Source organism: Cryptomonas paramecium, chromosome 3 (assembly GCF_000194455.1).
Source record: "Cryptomonas paramecium strain CCAP977/2A chromosome 3, complete sequence".
Lineage (NCBI taxonomy): Eukaryota > Cryptophyceae > Cryptomonadales > Cryptomonadaceae > Cryptomonas > Cryptomonas paramaecium.
Genome location: NC_015331.1, coordinates 33,432 through 58,663, shown reverse-complemented (window position 1 = coordinate 58,663; position 25,232 = coordinate 33,432). Strand labels below are relative to the sequence as shown.

The 25,232-nt window shown below is 25.4% G+C and overlaps 24 protein-coding genes and 4 non-coding genes across 28 annotated transcripts; 21 read left to right on the top strand and 7 right to left on the bottom strand.

Moving 5' to 3' along the window:
- Positions 1–5: 5 nt before the first annotated feature.
- Positions 6–473, top strand: rps19 (40S ribosomal protein S19; the record flags this gene model as incomplete). The annotated part of the gene is made up of 1 exon (XM_003239883.1): positions 6–473. One exon carries the CDS (start codon positions 6–8, stop codon positions 471–473), a length of 468 nt encoding a protein of 155 aa, XP_003239931.1.
- A 227-nt stretch (positions 474–700) lies between these two features.
- CPARA_3gp374 (hypothetical protein) lies at positions 701–1,453 on the top strand (the record flags this gene model as incomplete). The annotated part of the gene is made up of 1 exon (XM_003239882.1): positions 701–1,453. The coding sequence occupies one exon, from the start codon at positions 701–703 to the stop codon at positions 1,451–1,453; it is 753 nt and encodes a 250-aa protein (XP_003239930.1).
- Positions 1,454–1,461: 8 nt separating this feature from the next.
- taf90 (TATA box-binding protein-associated factor chain TAFII 90) lies at positions 1,462–2,913 on the bottom strand (the record flags this gene model as incomplete). Its single annotated transcript, XM_003239881.1, has 1 exon — positions 1,462–2,913. One exon carries the CDS (start codon positions 2,911–2,913, stop codon positions 1,462–1,464), a length of 1,452 nt encoding a protein of 483 aa, XP_003239929.1.
- Positions 2,914–3,019: 106 nt separating this feature from the next.
- Positions 3,020–5,191, top strand: prsS1 (26S proteasome regulatory subunit; the record flags this gene model as incomplete). The annotated part of the gene is made up of 1 exon (XM_003239880.1): positions 3,020–5,191. One exon carries the CDS (start codon positions 3,020–3,022, stop codon positions 5,189–5,191), a length of 2,172 nt encoding a protein of 723 aa, XP_003239928.1.
- A 13-nt stretch (positions 5,192–5,204) lies between these two features.
- trnS lies at positions 5,205–5,286 on the top strand. The gene has a single exon. It is a non-coding gene; the product is annotated as a tRNA-Ser (tRNA).
- A 265-nt stretch (positions 5,287–5,551) lies between these two features.
- On the top strand, positions 5,552–6,763 carry prsS8 (26S proteasome SU; the record flags this gene model as incomplete). The annotated part of the gene is made up of 1 exon (XM_003239879.1): positions 5,552–6,763. One exon carries the CDS (start codon positions 5,552–5,554, stop codon positions 6,761–6,763), a length of 1,212 nt encoding a protein of 403 aa, XP_003239927.1.
- Positions 6,764–6,788: 25 nt separating this feature from the next.
- Positions 6,789–7,466, bottom strand: CPARA_3gp370 (hypothetical protein; the record flags this gene model as incomplete). The annotated part of the gene is made up of 1 exon (XM_003239878.1): positions 6,789–7,466. The coding sequence occupies one exon, from the start codon at positions 7,464–7,466 to the stop codon at positions 6,789–6,791; it is 678 nt and encodes a 225-aa protein (XP_003239926.1).
- Positions 7,467–7,751: 285 nt separating this feature from the next.
- ebi (regulator of epidermal growth factor receptor) lies at positions 7,752–9,092 on the top strand (the record flags this gene model as incomplete). Its single annotated transcript, XM_003239877.1, has 1 exon — positions 7,752–9,092. One exon carries the CDS (start codon positions 7,752–7,754, stop codon positions 9,090–9,092), a length of 1,341 nt encoding a protein of 446 aa, XP_003239925.1.
- Positions 9,093–9,150: 58 nt separating this feature from the next.
- On the top strand, positions 9,151–9,783 carry rps3 (40S ribosomal protein S3; the record flags this gene model as incomplete). The annotated part of the gene is made up of 1 exon (XM_003239876.1): positions 9,151–9,783. The coding sequence occupies one exon, from the start codon at positions 9,151–9,153 to the stop codon at positions 9,781–9,783; it is 633 nt and encodes a 210-aa protein (XP_003239924.1).
- Positions 9,784–9,837: 54 nt separating this feature from the next.
- Positions 9,838–9,921, top strand: trnN. Its single transcript has one exon. It is a non-coding gene; the product is annotated as a tRNA-Asn (tRNA).
- A 103-nt stretch (positions 9,922–10,024) lies between these two features.
- On the top strand, positions 10,025–10,747 carry prsA7 (26S proteasome SU alpha7; the record flags this gene model as incomplete). Its single annotated transcript, XM_003239875.1, has 1 exon — positions 10,025–10,747. One exon carries the CDS (start codon positions 10,025–10,027, stop codon positions 10,745–10,747), a length of 723 nt encoding a protein of 240 aa, XP_003239923.1.
- Positions 10,748–10,831: 84 nt separating this feature from the next.
- prsB7 (26S proteasome SU) lies at positions 10,832–11,596 on the top strand (the record flags this gene model as incomplete). The annotated part of the gene is made up of 1 exon (XM_003239874.1): positions 10,832–11,596. One exon carries the CDS (start codon positions 10,832–10,834, stop codon positions 11,594–11,596), a length of 765 nt encoding a protein of 254 aa, XP_003239922.1.
- Positions 11,597–11,612: 16 nt separating this feature from the next.
- trnT lies at positions 11,613–11,684 on the top strand. Its single transcript has one exon. It is a non-coding gene; the product is annotated as a tRNA-Thr (tRNA).
- A 29-nt stretch (positions 11,685–11,713) lies between these two features.
- dib1 (DIM1 family protein) lies at positions 11,714–11,983 on the bottom strand (the record flags this gene model as incomplete). The annotated part of the gene is made up of 1 exon (XM_003239873.1): positions 11,714–11,983. One exon carries the CDS (start codon positions 11,981–11,983, stop codon positions 11,714–11,716), a length of 270 nt encoding a protein of 89 aa, XP_003239921.1.
- Positions 11,984–12,234: 251 nt separating this feature from the next.
- CPARA_3gp364 (hypothetical protein) lies at positions 12,235–13,635 on the top strand (the record flags this gene model as incomplete). Its single annotated transcript, XM_003239872.1, has 1 exon — positions 12,235–13,635. The coding sequence occupies one exon, from the start codon at positions 12,235–12,237 to the stop codon at positions 13,633–13,635; it is 1,401 nt and encodes a 466-aa protein (XP_003239920.1).
- A 551-nt stretch (positions 13,636–14,186) lies between these two features.
- CPARA_3gp363 (hypothetical protein) lies at positions 14,187–15,035 on the top strand (the record flags this gene model as incomplete). The annotated part of the gene is made up of 1 exon (XM_003239871.1): positions 14,187–15,035. One exon carries the CDS (start codon positions 14,187–14,189, stop codon positions 15,033–15,035), a length of 849 nt encoding a protein of 282 aa, XP_003239919.1.
- A 90-nt stretch (positions 15,036–15,125) lies between these two features.
- CPARA_3gp362 (hypothetical protein) lies at positions 15,126–16,316 on the top strand (the record flags this gene model as incomplete). The annotated part of the gene is made up of 1 exon (XM_003239870.1): positions 15,126–16,316. The coding sequence occupies one exon, from the start codon at positions 15,126–15,128 to the stop codon at positions 16,314–16,316; it is 1,191 nt and encodes a 396-aa protein (XP_003239918.1).
- Position 16,317: 1 nt separating this feature from the next.
- trnG lies at positions 16,318–16,388 on the top strand. The gene has a single exon. It is a non-coding gene; the product is annotated as a tRNA-Gly (tRNA).
- A 25-nt stretch (positions 16,389–16,413) lies between these two features.
- Positions 16,414–17,439, bottom strand: tfIIB (TATA binding protein of transcription factor IID; the record flags this gene model as incomplete). The annotated part of the gene is made up of 1 exon (XM_003239869.1): positions 16,414–17,439. One exon carries the CDS (start codon positions 17,437–17,439, stop codon positions 16,414–16,416), a length of 1,026 nt encoding a protein of 341 aa, XP_003239917.1.
- A 103-nt stretch (positions 17,440–17,542) lies between these two features.
- Positions 17,543–18,457, top strand: rpl1 (60S ribosomal protein L1; the record flags this gene model as incomplete). The annotated part of the gene is made up of 1 exon (XM_003239868.1): positions 17,543–18,457. One exon carries the CDS (start codon positions 17,543–17,545, stop codon positions 18,455–18,457), a length of 915 nt encoding a protein of 304 aa, XP_003239916.1.
- A 62-nt stretch (positions 18,458–18,519) lies between these two features.
- kin(aaB) (AMP-activated protein kinase, beta 2) lies at positions 18,520–19,308 on the top strand (the record flags this gene model as incomplete). Its single annotated transcript, XM_003239867.1, has 1 exon — positions 18,520–19,308. One exon carries the CDS (start codon positions 18,520–18,522, stop codon positions 19,306–19,308), a length of 789 nt encoding a protein of 262 aa, XP_003239915.1.
- CPARA_3gp358 (hypothetical protein) lies at positions 19,303–19,611 on the bottom strand (the record flags this gene model as incomplete). Its single annotated transcript, XM_003239866.1, has 1 exon — positions 19,303–19,611. One exon carries the CDS (start codon positions 19,609–19,611, stop codon positions 19,303–19,305), a length of 309 nt encoding a protein of 102 aa, XP_003239914.1.
- Positions 19,612–19,895: 284 nt separating this feature from the next.
- rpb4 (RNA polymerase II, subunit F) lies at positions 19,896–20,294 on the top strand (the record flags this gene model as incomplete). The annotated part of the gene is made up of 1 exon (XM_003239865.1): positions 19,896–20,294. The coding sequence occupies one exon, from the start codon at positions 19,896–19,898 to the stop codon at positions 20,292–20,294; it is 399 nt and encodes a 132-aa protein (XP_003239913.1).
- Positions 20,295–20,313: 19 nt separating this feature from the next.
- Positions 20,314–20,664, bottom strand: CPARA_3gp356 (hypothetical protein; the record flags this gene model as incomplete). Its single annotated transcript, XM_003239864.1, has 1 exon — positions 20,314–20,664. The coding sequence occupies one exon, from the start codon at positions 20,662–20,664 to the stop codon at positions 20,314–20,316; it is 351 nt and encodes a 116-aa protein (XP_003239912.1).
- Positions 20,665–20,877: 213 nt separating this feature from the next.
- Positions 20,878–21,705, top strand: CPARA_3gp355 (hypothetical protein; the record flags this gene model as incomplete). Its single annotated transcript, XM_003239863.1, has 1 exon — positions 20,878–21,705. One exon carries the CDS (start codon positions 20,878–20,880, stop codon positions 21,703–21,705), a length of 828 nt encoding a protein of 275 aa, XP_003239911.1.
- A 42-nt stretch (positions 21,706–21,747) lies between these two features.
- kin(cdc2) (cyclin-dependent kinase-like 2) lies at positions 21,748–22,650 on the top strand (the record flags this gene model as incomplete). The annotated part of the gene is made up of 1 exon (XM_003239862.1): positions 21,748–22,650. One exon carries the CDS (start codon positions 21,748–21,750, stop codon positions 22,648–22,650), a length of 903 nt encoding a protein of 300 aa, XP_003239910.1.
- Positions 22,651–22,726: 76 nt separating this feature from the next.
- Positions 22,727–24,013, top strand: eif2G (eukaryotic translation initiation factor gamma SU; the record flags this gene model as incomplete). The annotated part of the gene is made up of 1 exon (XM_003239861.1): positions 22,727–24,013. One exon carries the CDS (start codon positions 22,727–22,729, stop codon positions 24,011–24,013), a length of 1,287 nt encoding a protein of 428 aa, XP_003239909.1.
- Positions 24,014–24,036: 23 nt separating this feature from the next.
- Positions 24,037–25,227, bottom strand: rrp3 (DEAD box protein; the record flags this gene model as incomplete). The annotated part of the gene is made up of 1 exon (XM_003239860.1): positions 24,037–25,227. One exon carries the CDS (start codon positions 25,225–25,227, stop codon positions 24,037–24,039), a length of 1,191 nt encoding a protein of 396 aa, XP_003239908.1.
- Between the last annotated feature and the right edge of the window lie 5 nt (positions 25,228–25,232).

Genomic DNA, 25,232 nt, shown 5'->3' with positions numbered 1-25,232 from the left:
TTTTTATGCCGAGCACAACTAATTTTATTTACAAGTATTTTTTTAACGCAAAAAAAAAAAAGATGTGCATTCAAACACCGACTGTAACAGATATTCCGGCAGATTTTTTCATAGCATTTTATGCAAATTTTTTAAAAAAGGGAGGACAGGTCGATGTACCTTCTTGGATAGATATTGTAAAAACAAAAAATTCTCGGAAAAATTCTCCATATTCTTCAGATTGGTTTTTTTACAAATTAGCATCGTTAGCTAGAAAGTTTTACATCAAAAAAGAGAAAAAATTTTGTTCTTCAAAAATAGCTCATAATAAAAACGGAAAAGTTCTTAGATTTGCTTTACAAGAGCTAGAGAAGCTTAAAATTATCGAGAAAAATGAAAAAGACAATAGAATAATAACTCAAAAAGCGCAACGTGACATGGATAATAAAGCTAAAAAAATATACGCAACATGGGTTCAATCCAAATCTTGTTAATTTTTCTATATAAAAAATATAACATAGTAGTTAGATTAGAATTTCTAACAAACTTTCTTAATTGATTTTGTCGAACACATGGAAATTGTTCGTATTTATAAAAATATGTATTTTTTTTGTTTTTGAAAAAAAGCGTACGCGAATTTTTTCATGTGAAAATTAATTTTAAAATAAATCTAATTAATATAGATCAGACCTGTTTTTTTTTCCAAAGCATTATTGATTTTATGAAAAAAAAAATTCAACACATTAAAACTTTGGCAGCAATAATTGCTTGTTCAAACAATATAAAAACCTTGTATTCGATACAAAAATACAAAATGTTACATTTTTTAGATAATTCTAGTTTTCTTTTTTGCGTTAAAAGATATGAAAAAAAAGCTAAATCTCCCTTTTTTTATACGAATATTAATAAGTTTAATAAACCAATTTTTATCAGTTGTAGTTTTTTTAGTAGTTCAGAATATGCAATCAAAACAAATGTCAAATTTTTTTACAATCACGAACATTTCGTTTTGGAATATTGTAAATATATGTATTTTTTACAATTTTTTTATGATTTAAAATATTTTATATATTATTTATTTGCTAAAAATATATCAAATAAAACACCAACCAAGCACATAATTACAAAAAATTGGATTTGCGAGCATACTCTTTTGTACAAAGAGTACATAGATTTTATGTTCCTTCATTTGAGTCATTTTTTATTTTTTATTTTCAATGTAAATAATATGAAATCTCGTGCATTTTTTTTTAAATTATTTTATGAAAACTTTAGCCTAAAATTATCGAAATTTCAATTTTTTTTGAAAAAAAACGAAATAAATCAAATTTACAAAAGAGTAAACTTTTTTTTAAAAAAAAATAAATTAGCAATCAAACTTAAGCGTGATTTTAGTGATGAATTTGGATTTTTTTTTTTAAGAAAAGAAAAAACCGTCTTTTTTTTATGGGGAGACTTTTTTTTGGAAAACTGAATATATTACTAAATTCCTATGATTGTTAACGTTTTCGCGCGATTGAATTTTATGTCATGCAGTTTTTTAATTTTCGAATCCGTTAGGTAAAGTTTTTTTATGTGTTTAAAAGGCGACATTTTATCACAAGGAAAATCCAGAGAATTTCTTTGTAATATTTTTAACGTTTTTTGGTTTAAATTGTAAAATAAAAAACATCCCTCTGGTGAATAAAGAGAATGTTTTGTAACTGGACAATTTGTGTTAATTCTCTTTAATGTTTTCTGGGTTCTGATATCCCATATATCTATGTATTTTTTTCCTGATATACAGATTTCAAAGCCATTTGGAGAAAATTCAAGATTGTACACGTTTTCTTTAAACTTTTTATAACAAACAGATGTTTTGGGATTTTTTATATCCCATACACGAACTGTACCGTCATCTGATCCTGTTGCTATATGCAAATTATAAGGATGCCATTTGATTACATTTATGTAAGATTTATGTCCTTTAAAAAATCTCAAAGGAAATAAACGGTTAGTCGCCCATAACACAGCCAATCCATTGTCATTTGACGTAGAAAAAAGTTTTTCTTTTTTGTTCAAAGATATTGTCCAGATGGATTTATTAAAATTTTCATAACTGCAAAGAAGTTTTTTTGAGCGAAATGACCATAAAAATAGCTCTCCGTTTAAAGTACAGCTTACGACAAAATTTTTGCATGCAAAAGCTTTAGCGCATATAACGCTAGCCGAATGGCCTATCAATGAAAAATTTAAATTTGTATTAAGTTCCCTACTCAAGTCAAAAACTTTAACCGTAGAATTATCAAGTGCTAACGTTATTAAATTTTCATCAAAAGATGTATCAACTGAATTAATCGAATTCGTTTTTTTACCGAAAATTTTTATCATTTTATAAACTTTTAAAAAATTTTTATTTTTTTTAAGTTCTGATCTGAATAAATTGGTTTTGTAAAATTTTTTTGTATATAAACCATTTGTTTTATTTGCAAGCTTTTTGAAAGCTTTGTCAAAATTATTACGAATGTCGTATAAAAAATCAACATGAAAATATTTGCTAATATATTTTAAAAATGTAGTATATGAATTTTTTTCAAGGAAACTAATTAAGTCGTAAAAAACAGAAAATGAAAATTTGAAATAAAATATCTTAGAATGATTAATTATTTTTTCAATCAATATATTCGTATATTGTGGATTTAACAACAAATTTGTCATTTTTTCCGAAAATACATCTTTGTCCGAATTAAATATAGCAATAAATATTTTAAAGGGAATTAAGAAGTTTTTTTTTAAAAAATCAACTAGAATTAAGATCGCTATGGAAATAAAAAAATTTTTTTTATGATTTTTTTCAAAAAAAAAATTTCTATGTAACCATTTTTTAAAATGAATATAATTTTTAATGACAACAAAAGGATCTTCTTTTCGAAAACACGAAGGGAAAGTTTTCATTCAATTTTTTGTAGAAATGGTATTATTAATGAGATAAACCACAGAATTTAAATTTTGATAGACTTTTTGGCTAAATTGCTGTATATAATTTTAAAAAACAAATTAGATGAGTTTTTTAAAAAAATATAAGTTAACTAAAATTAATGTTCTTTTTGAAAAAAATCATAAAAAAAAAGTTTTAAAGATATACGTAAAATTTTGGTTTGAATTTTTGTACAATTTTACCAAAAAAAAATATTTTTACTGCAAGAGTAATTTTTTGAAGGTATTTCAGCTTAAAAAAGAAAGAAATAAGCTAATAAGCTATGTAAATCAAGTTTCGAACAAAAAAGAAATTAGATTACCAAAAAATTTCATTATTGTTTGCATAGATGAATATATAAATAGCAGAAAAAAAGGGTTGGCTATTTATACAACTTTCAATAAATGGTCAGATGAATCATGGAGATTACTGGAAATTTTGTTTGAAATAGTTTTGATTAAATTGTATTTATTAAAAAAAAATAATTTATTACTTCTTTTAATATGTGAAAGTTTTAGATATACCGATATTCTCAACTTAGCATTTTTGAGAAAAAACAGGCTTGATAACTCAGAAAAGCTTGTTCAAAAACTAAAAAAACATTTCTTTAACACACTTCAGTATTCTTATTTTTATAAATTATTCAAAAAATCGACATCAAATACTATTTTATATAAATTTATTTGTTCGAAACTTACAACAAAATGCTTGCGTAATTTTTTCATCAGAAAACAAGGATATATTTGTTTTCTTTTCAGAAAATTTTTAAAACTTAATTTAAAACAAAAGCGTACACTTCTAAAGTTTTTTTTTATGATAGGGCTTGGAAACTTTGATATATTTTGGTTAAAAAGCTTTTCCAGATGCTTTTTGATGATTTTAAATGGTATAAATTATCAAATATTATTTCGAGAATTATTTTTTAACTTTTTTAAAAAAAAAAAATTAAATTTCTTAGAAATTAATAGTAGCTTGCGTTTTTGTATAGAAAATATAAAAAAAAAAGGCGAAATTCATAATCTAACAAAGACTGTAATTCTAATCACATTTAATTTTTTACTTGTAAAGTTTAAAAATGTACATATCTTCACAAATTTTTTAAAAATATCAAAATACATAAAAATTAATACGTGGTTAAAATTTTTAGCAGGATATTTTTTTTCTTTTATATATCGTCGAAATTTTTTTTTTTGTCAATTCTTTTTAGACCTGATCGAAAAAGAATGGATTTCAATTTATTTAAAAAACGGAATTTTATACAGAGTTTTTACAAATATAAATTTTTTAAACCAGTATAAAGAGCTTTTTATAAAGAAATACATGATGTTTTTAGAACACAATGCACATTCAAATAAGCATGCAGAAAAAGAGGGGTTTTCTTCAGATGTTATTTTTTATAATCAATTTATAGTGAAAGATTTCTCGAAAGAAGATTTTTTACAAAAATTAATTTTAAATCTAACGAATAACAACAAGATACAAGAATTGCTAACTTTAACGTTTGGGATGTGTTATGGCGAAAAACCCAAATATGTTTTAAAAAGCATGTTGAAAGTAGTCAATACAATTCAAAATGAAAACACAATCAGGTTTATATTCACGTCATTGGCAATTTTATGTAAGAGCAAAAAACAAATTGCACAGCAAGTTTTTAGAAGATTGCAACATATCCAAAATTCAATTATAAAAAACGGTATAATAGGAATATACGCATTAGCTTTCCATGGTTCATCTGATTTAACGATTAGTGAAGAATTTTTAAAATATATTTTTTACGATATCGATGAAGATACCAAAAGAATAGCTTCTTTAAACCTAGGCTTTATATTTTTTTCAAAATTTTTTTTTTTTGAAAAAATAGTTCGAAAGCTGATCACTCATATCGATCCTTTCGTCCGAAGCGGCGGAGCTTTTGCGATTGGAGTCAGCTCTTTTTTTAACAATTCTTATACTGCAATACGATTGTTAAAGAAACTTTCGATAGATAAAGTTGATTTTGTTAGGCAAAGTTCTTTGATTTCGTTGGCATTAAGTGTTGTAAAGGATAAAAACACGTTGAGAAGAAAAAAAATCGAAATTTTTTTCCGAAAAAAAATGTTTGATAAAACCCAGAATGAAATAGAAAAATTTGGAACAATTTTAGCACATGCGTTGATTATTGGCTGTTGTGATTTTGACAAAGACGATTATATATGTCGTGTGTTTCTATTTATTCATTATTGGTACTGGATTCCTTGTGTTTTATTTATTTTTTAACTAAAGATGACCGAGCAACAATGGCCGAGTGGTTAAGGCGCCAGCTTGCTAAGCTGGTGGATGTTTTCTGCACGAGTTCGAATCTCGTTTGTTGCGGAGTCTTCTATTTTTCTAGTTTGATATATGTTTTTAATTATATTCAATTTTTTAAAAGATAATCTACAAATTTTTATTTTATAAGATTCTCTTTTTTTTTAAATAAAGAAATTTTAAAAGCCATAACATATTGCACTTTTCTTTCAAGTCATTCTGATTGTACAATTCTTTTTGGAAAAATTTAAAATAAAAATAATCGCGTTTTATTTATTAAATTATGATTATAAACTCTTATAAAAAAATAATAATTTTTTAGGAAAAAAAATGACAATAATTACTAATTTATTTGAAGTTGAATTTTTTTTTATAAATAGATTTTTACGTACAAAAAAGATTATCTGTAATTTAAAATATGGAATAAAAACTATAAATAATAGGGAATTTTTATTAAATAGATATATAAATCTATTACAAGGAGAATTTTTCTCTTTACAAAAAGAGGGGTTGTATATAGCAGATATTATAAAACGTATTAAGAAAAATATTTTTTTAGTAAAAACCAATACGGATGGAAAACTCGTTATAAATTTTTCCAATGATACAAAAAAAATAATTTGTTCGGAAAACTCTCGTATTGTCTTAAGAAATCATAATCATTCGGTATACAGAATTTTAGATTCCATAAAAAATTCGCTGTCTTATTTGATACATGTAGAAAAAAATAAAACAGTTACTTCTACATACAAAGAAATCGGAGGGCTTGATTTTCAAATAGAACAATTGAAAGAAGTCATAGAACTTCCTATAAAATTTCCCGAAATGTTCGAAATATTAGGAGTATGTCAGCCTAAAGGAGTATTAATGTACGGTCCACCTGGAACAGGAAAAACCTTATTAGCTCGTGCAGTAGCTTATCATGCTAATTGTACGTTTATCAAAGTTAGCAGTTCAGAATTAGTTCAAAAATACATAGGAGAAGGGGGTAAAATGATAAGAAACATATTTAAAATGGCCAAAGATTATTCTCCTAGCATTGTATTTATTGACGAAGTGGATTCCATAGGATCAAGCCGAATTTCCAACGATTCAACGGGGGGGGATCTCGAGGTACAAAGAACTATGCTAGAACTACTGAACCAGTTAGATGGATTTGAATCTGAAAAAAAAATAAAAATCTTGATGGCAACCAATCGAATAGATGTTTTAGATTCAGCTTTAATACGACCGGGTAGAATAGATAGAAAAATTAAAATTCCTAGCCCTAATACAGAAGGACGTTTGATTATTTTCAAAATACATTTTAAAAATATCAAAATTCAATCTGGAATAGATATATGGAAATTATCCAAAATTCTCCAGGGTTCAACGGGCGCAGACATAAAATCGATATGCACTGAAGCAGGTATATTTGCAATTAGAAATAATCGAAACATAATAATTCAGGAAGATTTAACTAAAGCAATTTTAAAATTAAAGAAAAAAAACTTCACACAAGAATCAATCGTGAGAAATTTTTTTAAGAAAAAAAAAACATAGTCATTCTATAACAAAACATACAAGTTTAAAAAAAAGTGGAACAAATGATTTTTTTTTTAAAATAAAAATACAAAAAAATTTTAAATAATTTTATTTGCAATAAATTCCGTGTTTTTATTAAAAAAATTTTCCTAGTGTCAAAAAGTTGTAAATTTTTTATTTCAAACCAACCAAAGTTTAAAGGTAAAATTGCGTGTTTAGAAAAACTATTTAATATTCTTTTTTTAAAAATAATATTAAACATTAGAAGTTTTTTGACACGGAAAGTTTTTGGTAAAGATTTATTTAAAACAAATTTTTTTAATCCGAGAAAAGTTTGTATTTTTTTTAAAAAAACGATTTCCCTGTTTATGATTTGAACGAAATATTCTGAATTGAATATACCATGAAGCATTATATGTCCTTTTTTATAAAAAATATAAACCTGAATTCTTTCTTTTAATTTCGAACGAAATTTAAATTTATCTAATAAAGATAAAAAATTAAACGAACTTTTAAACATATAAACATTGAATATTTGCACAAAAACAATCTTTTGGTAGTTAAAATATGCTTTACTCGAGTGATAAAAAAAATTTTTCTTATTTCTTAATAATTTAAATAAAAAAGTAGATCTAACAACTAATTTTTGAAATAAGTCAAATATCATCTGTGTTTCGTAATTACAATAAAATTCAATCACGACTGAAATCAAATTTTCCATATTAGAATACGTGTAACATTTTTTAAAATTATGTAAAGTTTTAAAAAACTGAAGCACATATGCAAAATATTGTTTTGACTGATTATGTTTTAAAGTTGAAATATGAATAAATTTATACGAGTTAATTTTAGCAAATTAGTTTTTTCAAACAAAAAAATACACGTGTATTTTTATATTCAACTTTTAACAGAAAAAATTTTTTATATATACATAATTAAATAAAATTTGATAATATTAAAATATAACTTAAATTTAGATATTTTAAAGTAATATTTCTTTAGAAATATGTTTTTTTATAACAAAGAAGAATTGAATTTTTTGATATTTTCTTACTTCCAAGAATGCGGGTATTTTCATTCTTCATTTGTTTTTGGCCAAGAATGTAACTTGAACTATTTAAAATATAAAAATTTTTTTATCCCGCCCGGATCTTTGGTATCGATTTTTCGGAGAGGCTTATTTTATTTTGAAATAGAAAATAATTTTATTCAATTATTTCGCAAAAATTTACATGTTTTTAATTTTCTAATAAACAAAAAAACAACTTTAAATCAAATATGTTATAAAAAATTCACAAAAACAAAAATTGTTGCTTTTTTAAATAACAATTTAATAAACTCCTGTGTCTGGCATCCTAGAAAAATGGCAGCTTATATAGATACGAATAATTCCAAAATTTATATATGGAGAATACTAAATGAAAATAAAAAAAGCTTACTAAAAATCAGCGATTCCTGTTTTTTTGATAGTAAAAATAAGCCTGGCACGAAACAAAATAAAATTACCATGATAGATGTTAATTTATCCGGTACTATTTTTGTTTCAGTTTCTCGTTTTAACTTAATTTCTTTCTGGGCTGAAACTGGAAAAAAAATTAAAAGCACAAATATTGTAAATTTTTATATAGATATTATCAAATGGAACGAAAATTCTTCTCATATTATAACAGGATGCTTTAAATGCAAATTTGCTATATTTTCTTGTTGGAATTTTAAAATATTATTATATGTTTATTTTTATAATTTTGATTTTCTAACTATCAATTGGTTTAATAAAAAAATTTTATTAAGTTTTATAAACGAATTTACAATAATTTTTGCCAATTTATCTAAAAAATATTTTAAAGAAGTTTTTGCACACAACTCAAAAATATGCAATGCAGATATCTATTTTGTAAATAATCTTATTTGCAGTGGATCTAAAAGGGGGAAAATATATACGTGGTTATATCATGAAAAAAAAATGAACTTAATAAGTAAAATAAATGCCCATTTTAAACAAATAATTGATCTAAAATGGAAACCATTTATTTTAAATCATAATTTAGTTATACGTACATTAATACTCAGCACTTCTCTTGATTATTTTATCAAAATTTGGGATGTATATAACCAATCGTGCATTTTTTGCGTAAATCAAGCAAAACAAACAATTTCAGCAGCTTGGAATCCGTATAAAAATAAAATATTGATAGGAACGTATCAAAATTTTATTTTTATTGATTATGAAAAAAATGTTTTTTTGTGTATAAAAAGAAGATCGAATTTATTTGAATTGTTATCACATCATATATTTAAATTTTTTTTACTAGCCTCTTGTAATAAATTGTATTGTTGGTACGCTTAAAAATTTAAATATTGATTCATATTTAAATTTTTATATTAATTTATACAATAGATTGACAATGCTTTCAGGTAAAAAAAAAATAGTAGCTGATGGGGTTTTTTTTTCGGAGGTAAACGAACTTTTATCGAGAGAGTTACGGGAAGAAGGTTATTCGGGAATGGAGCTAAAAAAAAGTTCTATTAAAACTGAATTGATATTAAAAACGGTCAGAACAAAACAAATGATAATTTCAGGTGGAAAAAGAATTAGAGAAATAACTTTATTAGTAAAAAAAAGGTTTGGACTAGAAGATTCGAATTTAAATATATACGTTGAAAAAGTAATAAACCGGGGTCTCGTGTCAAGTATTCAAGCTGAATTTTTAAGATATAAACTTCTAAAAGGAATAACTACTCGGAAAGCTTGCTACAGCGTTTTACGTTCAATAATGGAATCTGGCGCAAAAGGGTGCCTTATTACTATATCAGGTAAATTAAGAGCACAACGAGCCAAATCCATGAAATTTACAGAAGGTTATATTATTCATTCAGGACAAGCGGTGAAGAATTATATTTCTAGTTCAACTAGGCACTGCATTCTCAAGCAAGGTGTGATTGGTATAAAAATTTCTATTATGTTGCCATGGGATCCATATGGGAAAAAAGGGCCAGTTAATCCTTTGCCCGATATGGTTACTATACTGAAAAAATAAGCAAAATCTTATATAAAGGTAATATTTATTTTGTATTGAATGTTTACCATCGAGTGTTCTCGTAGCTCAGTCGGTCAGTATGGGCTTTAGCGTATGACTGTTAATCATAAGGTTAGGAGTTCAAGTCTCCTCGAGAACGAAAAGAAGAATGCTTCCCATTAACTAGCTAAGAAGTCTTTTTATATTCATAAAGTGCATGTTTTATTAAGGCTTGAAGAAAATTTTTTACTGTGTTTTTCGAATGACTACTATTTATTCCGGATACGATCTGTCTAATTTAACATATTCCCCAGAAGGAAGGCTCCTTCAAATTGAATATGCATCTAAACTCGTGTCGAAGAGTTTTCCTGTCATAGGCTTAGTTTGCAAGGATGGTTTAGTAATAGTTTCTCAAGGCCTTTCTTTTAATTCAATTTATCAATCTGGTCACATTGGCAATTGTCAATTAAATAAAAATGTTTTTATAGGAGCAACCGGGCATACTAGCGATATTGATTTTATTATACAAAAAGTCAATTCTGACAACAAAAATTATTTGAAGCTTTTTTCTAATATGTTAACAAGTATAGTAATTATACATAAAATTTGTTCATTTCTTCACATACATACTATATACTGGCACTTACGCCCTTTAGCGTGTTCTTTTGTAATAGGATCAATTGATCGTAATTTATTTCAACTATATATTATTTTCTTGTCTGGTTTTTTTATGAAATGTTTTGCAGGAACAATTGGAATAAATTCTTATTTAATCCAATCGAAACTTGAATTTTTAGTGTATAAAAAATTATGCTGTAGAAAAAGTATAGAAATAATCAGTTCCATGATGAAAAAAATTTTAGCAGATGAAAATAAAGGTTTGTTAAACATAGCATGGCTTTCTAAAGAAAATTCCTTCAAGCAATTTTCAATTAATTGCAACCTATGGAACGAATATAATAGAACCAGTAAAATTTTTTTTTGATTTACGTACCAATCCGTGCATGTTGAAAAATTTGTATAATTTCGAAACTAATCAAAGGTGCACAAGTTTTCTTTTTTAAAAAAAATGACTGGGATGACTCTGAATTTAATAGACGATGATTATGATATTTGGAAAATTTTTGTTTTCAAAAATTATTGGAAAAGTGAAATGGTAACATTAAAAATAAATTTTAACTTTAAAAAAACAGGAACTACAATAATAGGTCTGCTTTTTAAAGACGGTATTATACTCGCGGCAGATACTCGCGCCACTAATGGTAAGGTTATATGCGATGTTGCTTGTGATAAGATACATTTCATATCAAAAAATATTTCGTGCTGTGGAGCTGGTACGTCAGCTGACAATGAATACTTGACCAAAACAATATTCGAACAAACTGAATTACAAGAAAATTTTACTGAAAAAGAACCTCAGCTTCAATCTGTGGCATTTTTTTTAAAAAATATCCTATACAGATTTCAAGGTTTTATTTCAGCCGCTTTGATTTTAGCTGGATTTGATTCTGTCGGAGGAAAATTATACGGAATATATCCACATGGTTTAGTTGAAAATTCTTATTTTATTACAATGGGATCAGGTTCATTAGCATCTGCGTCGATATTGGAAAAATTTTATTCTGATTACATGGATTTGCGAATCGGTTTAAATTTAGCCAAAGAATCTATTTTGGCAGGAATTTATAATGATTTGGGGTCGGGAGGAAATGTTGATATATGTATAATCAAAAAAAAATCTATAAAATTAATTCGGAATCAAATTAACCGGTTTTCTTCATCCGATGTTTTCAGTTGTTGCATGTATGTTAGTGAATTTTGTAATGTTTTTTAAAAAGAAGGTCCGGTGATGTCTGTGTAGTCTAGAGGTACGGCGTTTGTCTCGTAAACAAAAAATCGTGAGTTCGATTCTCATTACAGGCACTTTTTTTAAATATCCTTAATACTTTAGCTAATTAAATGAAATTTTCTTATTTTTATAAAAATAGATTTTATCGAAAGTTTTTGAAATTTCATAGATCTGGTTAAAGCTTTTCGATATTGTGTTATCGACTGAGAAAAAAACTATATTTTTCTTTTTCTTTTTCCTGAAAAAATTACTGCAACTAGATTTGTAAAAATAATAGTCTTGATAATTACTATTGAAAAGAATACAAATTAATTTATTTTCCTCATCCAATACAAGTTGATCTAAGCTGTATTCTGATTTTAAATATTTCATGTTCTAGGATTTTTCTGCGCTTAAATACTTTAATTTTTGTAATTATATTTTCTTTTTATTGCTTTGAAAGATTAATATGGTAAAGCCAGAAAAAATTTTTCCAAACTAATTACCAAGGTTTGTTGATTTAATATACATTAATATAAGTTAAACTAAAAAAGGTTGAAATATTTGTTTGTTTGTTTTTTTTTTTTTTGAAAAATATTTTCCATACCTTCCAGAAAAAATACGCATATAAATTTAGTTTTACCATGATTTTTTGTAAATTGTTTATGAATTCTATATGTCAAAAAAATTTTTTTTTTATCTTGTTCAGATTAAAAAATCTTGCTCTCGTAAAACGCTGGATTAGTTTTAAAACCAAATTTATTTTTGAAAAAGTGATTAAATTTAAAAAATTAACTTTCTTTCAGTATTATTTTAAAAAACACAAAGTGACTTCTTTTTTTATTAAAAAAATTGTTTTACTTTTTACTAATGTTATTTTTTTTTTCAAGTTGACGATTTTGAAGGAAGTATTTCAAAAAAAAAATAGTATATTTTTGAGAAAAAAATATGAGTTTAGTCGAAAAGATATTTTTTATAAAAAAAAATTTACTACTTTATGTGAATATTCTTTTTTCAATTACCAATATTTCCAACAAAATATAAATGAAAAACGAATGGAAAAGTTTTCGACTCTATGGAACAAAGGATATTGGATAAATTTTTTATTATTCCGACGAGTGTTTTTTTTTAAGAAATTTCCTTTCTTATTCCGGGTTTACTCAAAGATTTTTTTTATAATCTTAATTCACGCACAAACCAGAATTTTTTTTCAGAAAGAAAAGAATTTAAATTATTCGAAAAAAAATTTTAACTTAAATTTTCTTCTTTTTTGTAATTTTTTAAAGTTAAATAGAAGATGGAAAAGTCGATTTTGTTTTAAACAGAAAATATTAACCACACTTAAGCATATCACTTATAATTCTGATTTGTGTGTAGATTGGATTTTAAATACATTTAAGCTATCTTCAGTTTTAAAATTAAATACAATCAATTTGGTTTATGAAAAAACATTAACAAATTCTTTCATATTACTCACAAGATATAGACTGACCATGGTTTATTCGACAAAATTCTTTTTTGCCATTTCAAACATGTACAAAAAATTTGTTCATTTTAATTATAAATTCGAAATATCAAAAAGAAATTCGCTTTTAGTTCATTTCAAGCACACAAACATCAAACAAGAAAATTTCAAACTATGGTATTCTATGTCAATAGATTCTCATTTTACACAATTCAGTTACACAATAGAAATTAATATATTTCGATATATAAATTATCAAAATTTATTTTTATTATATTTTTTATTTTGTAATATTAAAAAAATTTCAAATTTCAAAAAAAATATTTTTTCAGAATTATTTAAACATAGACTTAATTTCAGTATACATAAAAAAAATATAGTTCATGTTTTTTTTATGTACACAACATTTATTAAACACATTAAGATTTATTTTGAAAAAACGCTACAATTTTCCAGAGCTCTTTTTTTTTTTGCTACAGAATTTTGTCATATTACAGCTTATTACATTTTTCAAGATTTGAATGAAATAATAAATTACCAAAAAAAAATAAAACAAAACTACATTTTAATATTAAAATAAATAAAATTTTTAATTTACGTGTAGAAAAAAAAAATTCGCGTATTTTTAAAAAAACAGGTAATAATTTGATTCTTTTTCAATTTTTTGACAGTATTGAAAAAACAAATAAAAAAATTATCATTAGTCTGTTAATAAAAAAACAAAAAAATAGAAGGATTTAGATTCAGAATTAAAAAAAAAATTTAATATTTGTTGTTATTTTTTTTTGTTCTAAGTTTTTTGTAAATTTTGGAATTATTCAAATTTTTTTCTCACTGAAAGATAATTTTTTGTTTTTTTTAAAATCATATGTACGTGACTCGTTTTACTTCTTGCGTAATTCTAAAAAAAAGCTTCATAATTCTTGTGTTTTTTTACATTTTATTTATTTTTTAATTTTAAAAAAATATTCAGTTTTTCCAAAAACTCTCGAACTTTATAAACAAAAGCCTAGTCTTATTTTTTCAAAATTTTTGGAAAAAAGCAGAATTTATTGGATTGCTTTACTTAAAAAAAAGCAGAATATTTGTATAAGTATAAACCAAATTTTGTGGAAAATCCATTACAAAAGAATGGGTATTTTATTTTTAGCTCTAAGAATATCAAATAATACCAATTTTGAAGAAAAAAAAGAATTGGTTAAAAATTTTTTATATAAAAATAAAATTAAGCAAAAATTTGCTTTTGCTCAAAATTTGCTTTTAACTAATTACAAAAAAATCAACACAAAATGTTTGTTGCATATAATCAATTTTGTTGTTATACGTTATACAGTTTTAATAATTAGATATAACTTTTTTAAAAAAGCAGGCAAAATAGTGGGTGATTTGTATACCTTTTTAATTACAAGACATTTAGAAAAAAAATTTTACAAAAAAATAAACCAAAATAGTATGACTGGCTATCAATTTAATTCAGATACAAAGAAAATTTTTTTTGAATACATTTTATATTTTATATTTTATATTCATGAAAAAACCTTAAAACTTCGCAAAGAATATAACACGGTTAAAAAATCTCAACAATTTTCACATAAATTATATAAAGAAAAAGAAATATGGCCAGAGATTGGTTTTATAAATTATCAATCTAATCAAATAATACATATCGGTAATATCGAAAGTATTCAAAAACACGGTATATATGGTACATTGAATTTGGATTTCAGGTTTTACATCAAATTAAAAAATAAAGTTTTATTTCCACTAGTTTTTTCTTTTTTTATTAAAAATTTTATACGTATTTTTCCAGCAAAAATTTTTAAAAGTTGTTATTATGCTAAAAAAGCTTTTTTTTATTTTTCAAAACAGATTAATTTTTTTTTATTTTTCAAAAACATTTACTTGTTCTTATGTTGGTTAGAAAAACAAAATTGGTTAAACTACTATAATATTATTTTTAAAAAATTTTATTTATTTTAATCATATTGATAAAATTTGCACGTTTCTTTTTCTGACATATGAAATAGGTGTCATTAAACATTTTAACGAAAAAATTTAAATTTGATAGTTATGTCATTTTTTTTCAAAGTTTTAAAAATTCAAGGACACCCGGTAAAAATATTTTGCGAAAATAAAATAAAACTTAAAAATCGTTTTAATTCGACACAAATTATGTTAAAATTTAAAAAAAATGATTTAAAATACAAAAAAACTCTAGAATTGAAAAATTCAATTTTAAAACTCGTGTTTTTTTGTATTTGTAAAAATGAGTTAAGAAAAAAAAAATACCAAATCAATTTTTATACGACAAAAAAAGTGTTTTATAAAAACAAAAAAAATTTAAAATTTTTTTTGGTGTATGAAAAAGAAAAGATGTTATTTAAAAAATCTAAATACGTTTTTTCAAACAATATTATGTTTCAAGAAACAAATTTTATATCTTGTTGCTGTTTTTTAAAAGAAGAAAATCAACTTGTAACCGGATCTTTTAAAAATATTAAAATATTTGATATTTTTAAAAAAAGATACACATTTTGCATTAAAAATTCAAGTTACAGACATTTTTTTTTATACCCGAGTCCTAATGTCAATCCTCTGATACTCATTTTCCTTAAGAACAAAATAGAATTTTGCAATTTTTCTTTTGTTTTAAAAAAAAATCAGACTTTTTCTATTAATCAAAAATATTCATTCATTTCATGTTCGTTTCGTTTTAATAATTTTTTTGTTGATTTTGTAGATTCCAATAAGTCACTCAAATCGTTTGATATGAAAAATGAAAAATGGACAACATGCTATAATTTCAAAAAAGATATTTTTTGTATTAAAAATGAAAAAAAAGGGAATTTATTACTAGTAAATAAAGAAAACGAAGTTACTGTATTTGATTTTCGAATTAATAGAGAAATTATTCAATTACCTTATAGAAAAACGGTTTCTGCCTGTGAATGGGTACAAGACGGTTGGTCCATTTCGATCTTAGATCAGAATGAGAGGATTTTTTTATATGATTTGAGAAATTTAAAAAAAATAAATATAAAAATTGAACCTAAATTTTTTAATAGCAACATTAACATTCATTCAAACCGAATTGTTTGCGTTAGAAATAATAAAAAAATAATTACAAAAAATTTCAACCACAGAAAGTCTAGAATTTTATACACACATACACATTGTATTACCGAATTAAAATTATCATTGACCGCAAGGTTAGTGTGTTCGGTTGATTTAAATAACAAAATTATTGTATCCCGAATTTAGACATGCTACTGGTTTAGTGGTAAAATTCGTCCTTGCCATGGACGAGATCTGGGTTCGATTCCCAGGTGGCGTAATGATTTTTCTTTTTGGTAAATTTTTAATAAGTTATATATGTCCTTGTGTCATTTAAATTATCATTCAAGATCAAATGTTTCAAAATTTCGTTTTTATAAGGATAAACAGCTTTGTATGTAATTCTTAGAGTGTTCTCATTGATTCCAGCTATTCGTGAAATTTCTTTTGAAGTATATTTGACATTGCAAAAAGGCATTTGAGTGATAATGTATATTGCCGCAGTAGCCACTGATATTAAAGTTTTTCCATATAAACCTTCTTTTTCTTTGACAAGTCTTGCTAATTTTTCTGCTAAATCGCCGGCAAAATAAGGTAATCCCAGCTTAGAACAAAATCTAGATACAAAGTTTTCAGAGTTTTTTGTTTTTGTAAAATGAATTCCGCGTAAGCTTCTTTGTATAGCTCTTACTTTTAGACCTATTTCTTTCTTAGAAATTTTTGTTATTTCGGAAATTTCTCTAAAAGTTCGCGGAATCCCTTCGTTTCTGCAACAAATAAGTATTAAAGCTGCTAATATTGAAGTTGTTTCTTTTTTTTTGAGAAAATTTCTCGTTCTGGAACCATCTGAACGCATCGTTAAATGATCAAAATATAATTTAAATAATTCTTCTACTTTTTGTTTTATAAACTTAGGCAAAAATGCTTTTTCTATGATTAAAGAGTTCTTAACAAATATTTTATTTAAGAAATAATTTACTTTTTCAATATTCGTACGATTGTGGCTTTTTATAAGTCTTTCGTTTAAGAAATTAAACCCTTTTAACCCTTTGGATATGCCAGTAGATCTGTTTAATTCTATAAGAGGATGTGAATGACTTCCGATTCTACTAGGATCTTTTTTAAATTGATCACTTGAAAATGTTCTCCATTCATTATTAAAATCTATTGTATGTGAAGCAAAAACCAAACCACAATCCTTGCAAATAAGTTCTCCTTGTTTTTTATCTTCTATTATATTTTCACTTTGGCATGCACTACATTTAAAGCTGGCATGCTGAACTGTTTGGGTTATTATGCAATTTTTTTTGAAAAAATCCGCGTCATTCATTTAAATAACTTGTATTAATAAAGCCAAAGTATAATCGGTGATAATTAATTTGATTATATAATAACATTATTGCTTTTTTGAAAGATTAAATATTTAAAAAATTATGTTACCCAAAAAAGTAAAAGTAAATATATATTCTTGTCAAAATAGAACGAAAGTAGATCAAGTACACCTTCCGAATGTATTTATTTCTAAAATAAAACCTAATATTGTGAATTTCGTTCATTCGAATATGCGTATGAATCGAAGACAGCCTCATTCGGTAAATAATAAAGCCGGAACAATGACGAGCGCGAGTTCATGGGGAACTGGCCGAGCCTTGGCCAGAGTGCCCCGTATTTCTGGAAGTGGAACACATAAAAGCGGACAAGGTGCAACTGTAAATAGTTGCAGAGGAGGAAGAATATTCGGTCCGAATTCGATTTGGAGAAAATGGCATCACAAAATAAATAAAAATCAAAGAAAACAAGCTCTCGAATCGGCTATTGCTGCTACGGGTATTTCTGCTTTGATAGCCGCACATGGTTATAACTTGAATAATATACCCGAAATACCTTTAGTCGTAGAAAATTCCGTGGAATTACTAAAAAAAACTAAAAATGCACAGAAAGTGCTTTCTAGCATTGGAATACGTAAAAACAACAAATTAAATTGCAAAAAAAAAACATATTCTTCGAGCTGCAAAAAATTGCTTATCATTTATCAAAAAAACGCAAAGTGTTTTCGCAATATTTTTGATGTAGAAACTTGCCGTATAACTACATTGAATTTGTTTAAATTAGCTCCAGGTGGCCATTTGGGTAGACTTTGTATGTGGACTCATTTTTCTTTTTGTAAATTAGATTTATTATTCGGTCTAAAAGATAACCTTCGGCCGCAGATTGCTGGATACAAGTTGGGAACAAAACCAGAAAATTTAGATGCTGTTAAAGTTTCCAAATTATCTAAGGTTTGTTTTTCTAAGAAACGTGCATGTTTATCAAACCGTGTCTCTTTTGGTTGTAAAAAAAAGCACTGAAAAAACTCGGGGGAAGGTTTGTTTTTTGATCGAATCTTGTTTATATTAAAATATATAGTGAAATGAGCCAAGATATTAACTTCAATCACAAATTATTTAAATACAAAAATTTAGATTTTAGTACAAAAATAAAGGATATTTCCAATTCCATGAAGCCTTCGAGGATAAGATTTTCGTCAAACAAACATGTGTTAGCTATAGAGGAAGACATATTAATTCCTATGATATTCATATGGACATTAAAAGCTAAAAAGGTAGACATAATTGGAAGCTGGGATAACTGGCATACCAGAATCCCATTGGTTTGCTCTAAAAATCAGTTTATTACAATTATACCTTTATTTGCCAGTACATTCGAATATAAATTTCTTGTCGATCAGAAAATGATCTGTTCAAATGGACATAGGTTAAAAAAAAATTTTGATCGAAAATTTACAAATGTAGTTGACATTCGGAGATTTCATCAGGTAATTAATTTAAAAAATTCTTTTTCGAGCTACAAAAATATTGTAATTCCCGTTATCAGAAACAAATATAAAATCACAAAATTATATACAAAAAAATTTTATATAACAGTTCCTTTATATTTAGTTAATTTGTTCGAAATTCAAACGTATGAAACAACAAATGCAATAGATCGCGAATTTTCCGATTTTGTAATCAGAGTTCATGTATTCTTAAATCATTTATTTTTTTTTTCTAGTAAAAAAATTGGATTAAACGTAAGAGAAAAACTATCTGGCTTACAGATGAAAATTGATAAAATAAAATTAATTATATTATTTTTACCCCAATATAAAAAATATTTTTTTTTAACAAAACATCCGATTAAAAAAATTTACAACTTATAATATTGTGATATATTTGTCTATGTAGTTTGTTATATTGTATCTTATTTGACTAAGAGAAACCGAATGCAAAAATGTATCAAAACTAAAATTTATATTTTTTTGCATAATTTTGCAGCTTTTTTGAAAAAAAAGAGTAATACAAGACACATTGAACATGAAAGAAAAACTCACTTCTAATCTTTTTATGATCAGCAAAATTATTTGTACAGGAAAAAGAGTTTTTCCTGAAATTTTTATGTTGTTTTTGATTGTACCGAATTTTTGGTTTAAGTAGAATTTCAAGTCAAAGCAAGATAACACCATAAAGGCATGCAAAAATAAAAACTCTTCTTGTGCTAAAAATAATTGTAAACGTAATAGTTTTATTTTTGAGAGAAAATAAAAAAAATCTAAAAAATTTTTTTTATTTTTCCAGAAAATACAATTAATTTTCTTGTATAATTTTTTTTTTCATTTAATAAAGAATTTGGTATAGAAAAAAAATGAAATAGACTTAGATTTATCATGAAAGCTTTAATTTTGACTTGATGTTAAAATTTAAAAATATATTATATATTTAAATTTTGTTTTAAAAAATTGATTTAAAGATGAAAGAAAATATATTATCAAGCTTTGACAAAAATAAGATAATGCCTTTATTTATCGACGAAGTTTTATTTTTCTTGTTAAAAAAAAATTCCAATTTGAATGTTTTTAAAAATAATAATTTTTATATTAAAATTTTCGAATATGTTATTTTCTTTTCTAAACTAAAAAAAGAGACAACACGAAAGCTCAGAATTTTCATGGAAAAAAAAATTTCTAAATTTTTTAAACATCAAAATCTAGAAATTTATTTTATAATTTGCAAATTTATCGATTTAATGCCGGTTACTGTTCAAGAAATTAATACAATTGTTCCAGAATTTAAGAATTTTTTTAATTTTAAAAACGGTAGATTTTTATTTGACACGATTTTTCATATTATCAAGAATCAATTTATCTAAGATTAAAAATTCCACAAAATTACGTGGTTCGGTTTATCCCATGTACCAGAAAAGCTTTCATTTCTACTTTTCTTAAGAAATTGAAAAGTTTTATCTTCGTATTTAAAAAGTATAAAAAAATCGAATATCTATGAAATTTATCTTTTTTTTTGTTAAAATATAGCCAAACCATGTGTTTTTTTGTTGTAAATTTATAAACAATAGATTTTATTAAATTAACGAATGTTTTTTGATGATATAAACATTCTTTAACAGGTATACAATTATTTTTTATATTAAAAATTTTATTTTGACGCGGAAAGAATATATTTTTTTTAAAAAAAAAATATAAAAAAAAATAGCGTTTTTTTATGGTTATTTGCGACGACATAATTATAGTTGTTGATAAAAAAATTATGATTATAGACAAAAAAGCTTTTTTCTGTATAAAATTTTTTAATAAAAAAATGTACCATAAATTTATCTTTAAATTACAAAAATCTCTATAAAAAACAAACACTCTTTTATACTGGTTACTTTTTGTTTTATAAAAACTTATATGTTTAAATAATTATATAATCCTGTTGTCAAGCCAAGTTATTTTATGTCCAATAAAAACAATTCTTGTGATTTGGTAAATGATGTATATTCATATATAATCGATTTGACAGTCGAAGCTCTTAAAAAATACATAAAGGAAACAAAAAAAAGTAAAAATTGTTATGATATACCATTAGAACTTAAAGAAAGATGGAAAAAAAGAATGAACTGTGTATTAGAGTCTTCAACCGGTCTTTGGTCTAAATTTCAGGAATACACGATTAAACACGAAAAATATTCGAGATATTACGTGACTTTTTCTTCGAATACTTTGAGCTTTTTTCCAGTTGTATGTAAGTTAAGTTGGTATATTTTTCGAAATTTTTCTGGCCAAGAAAAAAATCAAGGATTTAAATCTTGGATTTGGAATTGTTTGATAGGAAAAGTTATAGGAGATTTTTCTTATCAACAAGTTGTTATTTTCATTTACAAGAATACGTGTTCACTAAAAACACAACACGATGTAATTTTAATTCATTTAAAACACAAAAAAAATACATTTAACCGTTACAAGTTAGTTCAAGTGAAAAAAATCGACAAGTGTAAAAAATTTAAAAATACAGCTGTTTCTTCAAGTAAAAAATCTGTTTGTTCTATTTATAGATTTACGCATTTTCGCGAGTCCGAATCTACTGATTCGGAATACAATAATATAAATAATCAACCTACGAACAAACATAAAGAGGATAATTCTATAAATTTTATTTTGTCAATTGTAAACAAAATTTATAGAAGAAATGCACGATGGAAAGTAATTTTAAAAGATGGAATATTGCATGTAAATAATAGGGATCTGCTTTTCAGTTCTTGTAAATGCGAATTCTTTTGGTGACCGTGGTATCAGATTTATGTATATTAATTTTTACAATTCCATATGGAAAATTATCGAAAAACTGAAATTCTAGGACAAGGGGCGTATGGAAAAGTTTTTAAAGGACAAGATTTGAGATCAGGGCAAATTGTTGCTTTGAAAAGAGCTTTAGCTACAAATGAAGAAGAGGGTATTCCTTCGACAACTTTAAGAGAAATATCAGTATTGAGGACGGTATCTGAATGCGAATATGTAGTTAAACTTTTGGATGTAATTTCTTCTAAAACCAAATCCGGAAAATCGGTTCTTTATATAATTTTTCAATATTTAGATTGCGATTTAAGAACATTTATAATTTCTAACAAAAAAAAAAATAACGGATTGCATATCAAATTAATTAAACATTTTGTTTTTCAGCTTTTACTAGGATTAAAACATTGTCATGATCAAGGAATTGTACATCGTGATTTAAAACCTCAAAATATTTTAATTGAAAATGCAATTAGAATAAAAATTGCGGACTTTGGGTTAAGTAGGAATTTTTGTGTTCCTGTAGGCAGATACACACATGAAGTAGTGACGCTTTGGTACAGGCCTCCTGAAATTCTGTTAGGTGTTAAATGCTATTCTACTTCAGTTGATATATGGGCTGTAGGTTGTATCATGGCCGAGATGATTTTAGGACGCCCTATTTTCTGTGGAGAAAGTGAAATTGAGCAGATACTCGCGATATTTAAAATATTAGGAACACCTTCTGTTAAAAACTGGCCCAGTGTATATCTGCTTAAAGACTGGCACGAATTCCCTCAATGGAAGTCTTGTGAGATACATAAGCTTTTTAAAGGTTTAGATTCCGATGGAATCCGTTTACTTTGCTCTTTTTTACATATAAACCCTTCTAAAAGAGCAAATTCGTCAGATTCGATTGAAAGTGTGTTTTTCGACGACATTAGAGATTTTTACTAATATGTTTTTATACATAAGAGTGTTAAAATAGTTTTTTTTTATTATTGAAATTTTGAGATTTATCTAAGTTCTTGTCATGAAAAAAATAATAAAAAAACAAGCAATTATTAACATCGGTGTAATTGGTCATGTAGCTCACGGAAAATCTACAATTGTCCACTCGATAACAGGAATACAGACCATAAAATTTAAGAAAGAGTTCGAAAGAAATATCACTATTAAGCTAGGATACGCAAATGCTAAAATTTTTAAATGTAAAAATATACAATGCCCTCGCCCGGGGTGTTTTACGTCAACTAAATCTACGATAGTCAATTATTTGTTTTGTAACCAATGTCATTATGAAATGAGCTTAGTTCGGCACGTGAGCTTCGTTGATTGTCCGGGACATGAAATTTTAATGGCAACTATGTTAAGCGGAGCTTCGGTTATGGATGCATCTTTAGTTGTAATTGCAGCAAATGAAGTTTGTCCTCAGCCTCAGACAGCTGAACATATGATTTCAATCAAAATAATGAAATTAGACAAAATAATTACAATTCAAAACAAAATTGACTTGATTTCTAAAAGAGATGCAATTGAAAGCTACAAGAAGATAAAAACTTTTATTCAAAAAGCCAATATAAAAGATTTTCCTATTATTCCAATTTCTATAAAAAAAAAATGCAATATCGATGCTTTGCTTCAAAAAATTACATATCATATTCCTTTACCGGTTAGAAATTTCAAAGATGTTCCTATTGTATCTCTAATAAGATCTTTTGATGTGAACAAACCTGGTTCTATTTTTAGTAACATTCGAGGAGGAATTGTAGGAGGAGTCGTGTTATCAGGAATTTTATGTATCAAAGATAAGATAGAAATACGTCCTGGAATAACCAGCAAGAAAAAAAATCATCAAGTCTCGTTTTTTCCTCTAAAATCAATAATCACAAGCCTTAATACAGAAGAAAATAATTTAAAATATGCGGTTCCTGGTGGATTAATTGGTATAGGGTTGAATATTAACCCTGCTTTTTCACGTGCAGACAGATTGATTGGACAATTACTTGGTTACAGAAATTCGTTACCAGAAGTGTATATCTCTATAACAATTAAATACAAATTGTTCAGAAGACTTTTAGGTATAACGGACACAAATTTTTCAGTATCTTCTCTTTATTCAAATGAAGTTTTAATGGTTAATATAGGGAGTTCTAGTGCTGGTGGAAAAATATTATATACAAAAAAAAATACAGCATTTATTAAGCTTACGATTCCTATGTGTTTTAAAAAAGATTATAAAATAACACTAAGCAGAAGAATACATAAACATTGGAGATTAATTGGATGGGGAAAATTATTAGGAGGTAAAAAAATCTGAAATAGTTCACTTTTTTTTTTTTTTTATAGTTTATGACGTAATATATAATTTATTTTCAATTTCACAGAAGAAACACGTTTGCTAATGAATAAAATATCTTTCAAATTGCATTTAAATTCCTCAAGCTTTCTTTGTAACAAAATTTCTATTTTTTGATAAGAAGAAATATCATATTGTGTAACTAAATTTATAACGCGCCCGGTTTTTCCTGCACGAGCAGTTCTTCCTATTCTATGAATATAATCTCTAGTATACAACGGTATATCATAATTTATTATCAATTCTATATCTGGTATATCTATACCTCGTGATGCTAAATCCGTGGAAACTAAAATTTTTATTTTTTTCAATTTGAAGTCGTGTAAAATTTTAGCACGCTTATCTTGACTCAGTTTTCCATGAAAATAAGCTACTTTAAAATTTAAAACTTTCAATAAAACAGCGATTTTTTCCGCACAAATTTGAGTGTCGACAAAAATTATAGCTAGACAATCAGAAAACTCGTTGCAAATATACGATAAATAACAATTTTTAGATTTAAATGGCATAAAAATATAATTTTGTACCAAAGTAGAAACTGTTTTATATTTTTTATTAATTTTTATCTTCACCGGGTTAGACATGCTAATTTTTTTCAATTTTTCTATATTTATTGTCATTGTAGCAGAAAACAGAAAGGATTGTTTAAATTTGGGTAAATTTTCTACAACAGAGAGAAATTTTTTATCAAAGTCATTTTGAAACAGTCGATCGGCTTCGTCAAATACAATCTTTTTTATGTTTTTTAAAAATAAATTATCTGTTTTTTCTGTATATTCAATTAACCTGCCTGGTGTACATATCATCATATGAGGAGATCTCTTTATTATAGAAATTTGCGTAGCATATTCAATCCCGCTTGTCAATAGCCCAATTTTTATTCCGAATAAATATCCTATCGTCTCGATGTAACTAGCGACCTGGAATGCCAGTTCTCTTGAAGGAACAATTACAAAAGAATAAAATGTAATTTGAAACTTTAATAAGCTTTGTAAAATAGGGATCACAAAAGCCAGTGTTTTCCCAGAGCCTGTTTGAGCATATCCTAGTATATCTCGATTTTTTAAAGCATATGGAATAGTTTTTGCTTGAATTTTAGTAGCATATTTAAATCCCACGCTATCACAAATTCTAACTATTTGCTCGCATACACCTAGATGTTTGAAACGAATCATTTCGA